The 6,658-nt window shown below is 36.6% G+C and overlaps 1 protein-coding gene across 1 annotated transcript in view; it reads right to left on the minus strand.

The window, feature by feature from the left end:
• The window catches only part of GTPBP10 (GTP-binding protein 10 (putative)), a 20,061-nt gene that overhangs the window by 8,173 nt on the left and 5,230 nt on the right, over positions 1-6,658 (minus strand). Inside the window, exons 4-6 of the mRNA XM_012652184.1 lie at positions 4,348-4,492; positions 1,879-1,952; positions 335-387 (exon numbers count right to left, since the gene is read on the minus strand). Of these exons, the coding sequence (XP_012507638.1) occupies positions 335-387; positions 1,879-1,952; positions 4,348-4,492 (272 nt within the window). The remainder of the gene's footprint in view (positions 1-334; positions 388-1,878; positions 1,953-4,347; positions 4,493-6,658) is intronic.

Raw genomic sequence — 6,658 nt, forward strand, 5'->3', positions numbered from 1 at the left:
TATGAACTTTAGAAAGTGATTTTAGGAAATGAAGATCAATAATCCAACATAGCAATAAAAGAAGGACTTGCAATGAGAAGAAACAGATTAAGGAGATAAAGACGACATGATATAGCAATAAACTGGACCTAATCTTTGGAAGAAGAAATTAAGTTCTTATACAATATTTTACTATGATAGTGCTCAGAATTATTTTGACCAGTTTCACTTATCATAAACAAAATCTTATTACCATTTTTCCCTCTACATCATAGAAACAGGCAAATATAAAGTCCAAGTACCAAAACCAAGTACATTCACTTGTAATCAAATGTTTTACTTCAAAAATACCCACCTGTTTGAAATCATTGTACATAATCTTTCCAAGTTCAGGCTTCAATGTTGTAACTAAAAGGAAAAACAATAAATTAAGGCTAGAATAAAGGCTGGTACTCTCAAAATTGTTTTAGCATTACGCATAGAATGAACAATATTTCTTTTCTGTGAACAGTTTAATTCAGATTTCATCCTAACTTGTTGAAATGGAAGCTATGATTATCTTTGCTATTTATTTTTATTAATTAGTAATTAATTAGTAAGTCTCAATTTTTCTCTACTGTACTTCAAGGTGCATGGTAAGGAAGTTTTGGGAAGTGGGGCTCAGAATTTAGGTTTCTATTACTGGGTTTGTAGATGAAATTTTTCTAGTCCTTTCTCATTAAGTTATCCTTAAGCCTCACCAATTCTAGCCTCTTTCCTACGATTTTTTGCTTTTCCTCCTCTTTCCTTCTCAAGTCCCATGTATTACAACAAATATTGGCCATGCAATTTGCAGCAATTAGTCCAAAATTAACTGTACTTCATCAGAGTCTAATTTTAGAATGGCTTAATTTTATTTTCCAGGTTAATTTCATTCTGTGTCTTTTTGTTGAATGATGGCAGAGATCCCATGATATTCATTCATTACTCTTACCCTAAGTTTCTATTATATCTCATTTAGTTACTGCAATTAACTGATTAACTGATTTCTCAGATCCTTTTATGTCCCACACCAATCCATTGTTTATATTATAGGCAGATCTCTTTAAAAGCAAATCTAATAATTTTAGCCCTTGCTTAAAGGCTTCCAATTGCCTTTAAGATAGAAAGATCAAATACAGCCCACATGGTCTATGTGATATGGTCTCTACCTACATCTAGTCTCATCTCAATTCCTCTTTCTCTTACTTCTTATTTCTAGACACACAAATCTATGCCCTGCCACCACTAAGCCTTTGTGTACATGCTATTTCCTCTGATTAAAAGACCCTTCACCTCCCTCCTTTTCACTAATTAACTCATAAGTATTCTTCATATCTCAGTCCAAGCATCACACCTCCTCAAGGAAATTTAAAGCAGTCACCTACACTCTTTCTTAGAACCCTTTTATATTCCCTTTATTTATTAATGATATATATGCTTTCCCCTGCTAGTCTGTAAGCTCAATAAAAATCAGAACAGTAGCTGTTTCTGCTTACCAGTCTTTGTAATCCCACAACATAATGTGGTTCCTAGAAACAGATATTTTCTAAATGAATGAAAGTATCCTCTCAGCCTTCCTAGTATTTATCACAATACTTGATACAGAGTAGGTGGCTCATAAAATCCTAACTAAACCAAATAAATGATTATGCAACGGAGAAATAAATTAAATGCAACAAAGTAAGTGTCTAATAAGGACAAGAAACTTTGCTGAGGGGTTTAGAGGTTTCAAAGATTAATGGAAATACATGTATTTTATCTGCCAAAAGTTTTTAAACTAAGGCTATCCTCAGAGTTATTTTATTCATACTCAAAAGAATATTAGTCTTTAAAAAGTTTACCTCCATACATTAAAACATACCATCAAATTATACTTACATGCATAATCTGCAATTGCAGGTTTTGCATGAGAAACTCGACTTAGCAAAGAGGATTTTCCAGCATTTGGGAATCTGAAATGAGAAAATAAAAATGCACATTACAGCAAATACCAATGTTAATAAACTTGCTTATTTCTGAATTCCTAAGAATTCAAGTAGACTCCTCTCAAGTAACTAGGACTACAGGCACATGCCATCATGCCCACCCAGATAATTTTTTAAAAACTTTTTTTTTTTTTTGAGACAGAGTCTCACTGTGTTGCCCGGGCTAGAGTGAGTGCTGTGGCGTCAGCCTAGCTCACAGCAACTTCACACTCCTGGGCTCAAGCGATCCTCCTGCCTCGGCCTCCCAAGTAGCTGGGACTACAGGCATGCGCCACCATGCCCGGCTAATTTTTCTATATATTTTCAGTTGTCCAATTAATTTCTTTCTATTTTTAGTAGAGACAGGGTCTCACTCTTGCTCAGGCTGGTTTCAAACTCCTGAGCTCAAACAATCCACCCATCTCGGCCTCCCAGAGAGCTAGGATTACAGGCGTGAGCCACCGCGCCTGGCCTAAAAACTTTTTTTGTAGAGATGGGGTCTTGCTATGTTGCCCAGGCTGGTCTCAAACTCCTGTCCTCAAGTGATTCTCTCGCCTTGGCCTCCCAAAGTGCTGTGATCACAGGCACGAGCCAGTTTACCTGGTCAATTTTTTTTTTTTTGAAAGAATTATTTATAGTTGGTTGGCCTGCTTTTTAAACCAAATAAATATAAGATGAATGCCTTTCAGTGGTAAAGTATAATTTATTTGACTAATTTCCTACTGATAGACATTCAGGTTGTCTCCAATTTTTCACTATTATAATTAAGACTGCAAAGAATATGCATACAGCTAGAAAGACATATACTGTTAATAGTTATCTCTGAGTGGGGGGATTAATAGACAACTATTTTTTCTTTCTGCAAATAAGCATGTATTATTTAACTTTTTCCTAAAAACTTTAAACAATACAGTGACTATCTTTAAACTTCTGTATACCCCTTTGATCTCTTTCTTGGGATAAATTTCTAGATAAGCAAATTGTGAAGTAAAATATATGCTCATATTAAAGGCTTTTGATTTCATTGCTAAATTTCCCTCAGGAAAGTCCTACCATGTATGAAAGTACTAGGAATGGGGGTCATTTAAAGGATTCTTTCCTAAATCTCATTCACATATTTTCATTAAACTTATCCAACAAATATTTGTCAAGCACTGACTTTGTATAAGGCAACATACTAATCATCAGAAATACAGTAATGAGACAAATGTGATCCCTGCCTCCTTGAGGAAGCTCTTCTTTCAAAAACTCTGCCAGACTTTCATTTGGAATAATAATGTAACATTTTGCAAATATTAATTTTGAATTCTATAAAAATTTATAAGCTCTTTTAACAATTTTCCTCATAAAAAATCTTTCTGCAATGAATTTAAAATGTAATTATGTGAGATTTCTTAATGACTCATTTCTCCTGGAACATACATTATTTTCTCATATTCTGTTTCACTCAGGCTCTTGTAATTTTTGAAAAGCAAATTGCAATATTTGTCTCCAAGATTACTACTAGCTGGACTTGCTTATTTATTTCCAATATCCTCATATTTTCGTAATAATTATTAAGCACATAAAAAAGCAAGAAACTACTTCCAAGAAGATCAAAGTATCAGTAGAAAGAGGATGCTAATGGAAGAACAGATATTTGGGATTTTTCTTGAAAAGTACTTAATGAAAATTTTAGAGGCTGAAATCCAACCTATGCAAAGATCAGATTTGACAACAGTAGTACAAGCGTATTAGTTAAATGATAATTTTTTTCTATGGTTCAGTCCATTCCCAAAACCAGCGAAAAGGTTATCTACTTATGCCAGTATTCACAGTAGGAACTTTTCAAAAATAGTTGCCTAATTAAAAGCACTAGAATACATATGTTAAACATTCTACTTAAGAATTTTTTAAATTTTTTTCTCCCATTCTCTTTCAATATGCTTAAGAATCTTGATGCTTTTATTTCTAGTTGTAATTTCAAACCTACTTCTGAAGATCTTAGTATTTCACACAGTCATCAGTATGTTTACAACACAAGGATGATGATGGTAGCAGCTGCAACTAATTGAGCACTCATAAACGCAAAGCCTGTGTTCTGCTGTATATGCATTATCTTACCCACCAACATTTTAAGGTAAGCACTATCTCCATCCACTACTAAAGATGAGAAAACAAAGAAGACCAGCTAGCCAGCCTCCAGAGGATTTAATATCCTAGTACAAATAGTCTATTGTCTTGTCCTTGTCTGACTTTGGCAGCATATTGCCAAAGTACATATACAATGCACAAATTCCATAAACCAGAAATAATTCTAGCCCCAAATTACCATGTACATTAATTTTCTATTCATAGCCTGTCTCTTTGAAAGTATAATAGTAAAAATATGAATGATACTTACCCTACTAGGCCTACATCAGCTATAAGTTTTAGATCAAGATGAATTATTCGTCTCTGGCCTTTCAATGGTAAGAAATTTGTAAGTAATTTACCACCAAGACCTCCTTCAGCTACCAAAATTCTATCACCTTCTTTATTGAGTTCTCCTTAAAAAGAGGGAGAGAAATACAGCAAAGATCAATAAGTAGAATAAGCAGCATGATATTTTCTTTCAGAAATACATGCCACGAAGTTCCAATTTACAAATTCAGAGGGCTAAACAAAAGAATTAAATTTCTATTATAAGGTCTGACCCTAGAAAAACACTTAAAAGCAGTTGAAAAGAGACTAGTTATACGTTTTAAAATAATCTTAAATCTAGAAGTCAATTTTGAGCAACTTTTATGTTTTAAAATGCTCTACTATAAATTAGTTGTTGAAACTGTTAATATTAAAAAAAAATTATTCTTAAACTCAAGAGAGGGAAAAAGTGGCACAAGATGGCCAAATAGAAACCTCCAAAGATTGTCCCTCTGCACAAACATCAAATTCAACAACTATCCACACAAAGAAGCACCTTCAGAAGAACCAAAAATCAGGTGAGTGATCACAGTACCTGATATTAACATTCTATCAAGAAGGAAACAGGCACTGAAGAGAGCAGAAAAGACAGCCTTCCATTGCCTATGCCACCCCTCCCCCATTCCTGGCAGTGCCATGATAGCACACAGAGTGGAGAGAGACTTGTGTGACCAGCAGAGGGAGAGTGAAGTGATTCTGGGACTTTGCATTGGAACCCAGGGACACCCTGTCACAGCGGAACACAGCACAGGGCAGAATTCTGCCAGCGCCCATGGAGGAAGCATTTAGACCAGCCTGGCCAGAGGGAAATCCTCCACCCCAAAACCTTATGTCCAGCTAGTGCCACCACCATCTGACACAAAGCAGCGTGGGGCATGGAATAAATTTGTATGGCAGTCAGACTACAAATGATGCAGTCCTTGGGCAATTCCTGCAGCTGTGCTGGCTCAGAGCTAGTGCATGTAGGGTGTACATGACCCAGTGATACAGGAGCTGGGATGGCCAAGCCAGTGCCTTTGTCATGCCTCCCCCGATTCCAGGCAGTGCAGCTCGGGAAATCTTCTGTCACTTGGGGAAAGGAAAGGGAAGAGTTCAGAGGACTTTGTTTTACAACTTGTGTGCTAACTCAGCCGCAGTAAAATAAAGTACCAAGCAGACTCCTGAAGCCCCTGAGTCCAGGCCTGGACAGCACTTCCAGACCCACTCTGGGCCAGAAGGAGACACACTCTCCAGAAGGGAAGGATCCAGTCCTGACAGAATTCACCATCTGCTAACTAAAGAGCTGCTGAGTTTTGAAGAAACATCGCAAGTAGCCAGGCAACAGTCACTATGAGCTTTGGGTGAGACTCAGCTGGTTTCAGGTATGACCTGTGGTGACCATGACAGATGACAGTACTCACATCACTCCTCCCCCAACTCCAGCAGCCCAGCAGAGAGAGTGAGGGAAGAGAATGGGAGACTTTGCCTAGTATTCCAGGGAATCCTCCCACATCTTATCCATGTTGACCAAGGTGGTACCACCAGAAGTCTTCAAGAATCACAGCATTAGTAGGCTTGGGGCACCCCCGGTGCTATTATGGCTTCAGTGACCAAAGACTCAGATCACAAGACTCAATTCCCTTTGAATATCTGGAAAGCCTTCTTAAGAAGGATGGATTCAAATAAGCCCAGACTGTAAAAATTAAAATAAATACCTAACTTTTCAATGCCCAGACATCAACGAACATCCACAAGCATCAAGAATATGCAGGAAAACATGACCTCAACAAATGAACTAAATAAGGTACCACCAGTGACCAATTCCAGAGTAATGGAGATAGGTGACCTTTCAGACAAAGCATTCAAAAGAGCTGTCTTGAAAAAGCTCAGTGAACTTCAAGACAACACAGAGAAGGAATTCAGAAGCCTATCAGATAAATTTAACAAAGAAATTAAAATAATAATAAAAGATCAAGCAGAAGTTCTGGAGCTGAAAAATTAAAATTGACAAACTGAGAAATGCATCCAAGTCTCTCAACAGCAGAATTGATCAAGCAGAAGAAAGAATTAGTGAGTTTGAGGACAGGCTATTTGAAAATACACAGTCAGAAGAGAAAAAAGGAAAAAAAGGATAAAGAAGAATGAAGCATACCTACGAGATCTAGAAAATAACCTTGAAAAGGCAAATCTAAGAGTTATGGCCTTAAAGAGGAGGTAAAGAGAGACTGCGGTAGAAAGTTTATTCAAAGAAATAATAACAGAGTTTTCCAAAT

Source organism: Propithecus coquereli, unplaced genomic scaffold, assembly GCF_000956105.1.
Source record: "Propithecus coquereli isolate 6110/MARCELLA unplaced genomic scaffold, Pcoq_1.0 Scaffold382, whole genome shotgun sequence".
NCBI classification, from domain to species: Eukaryota; Metazoa; Chordata; class Mammalia; order Primates; family Indriidae; genus Propithecus; species Propithecus coquereli.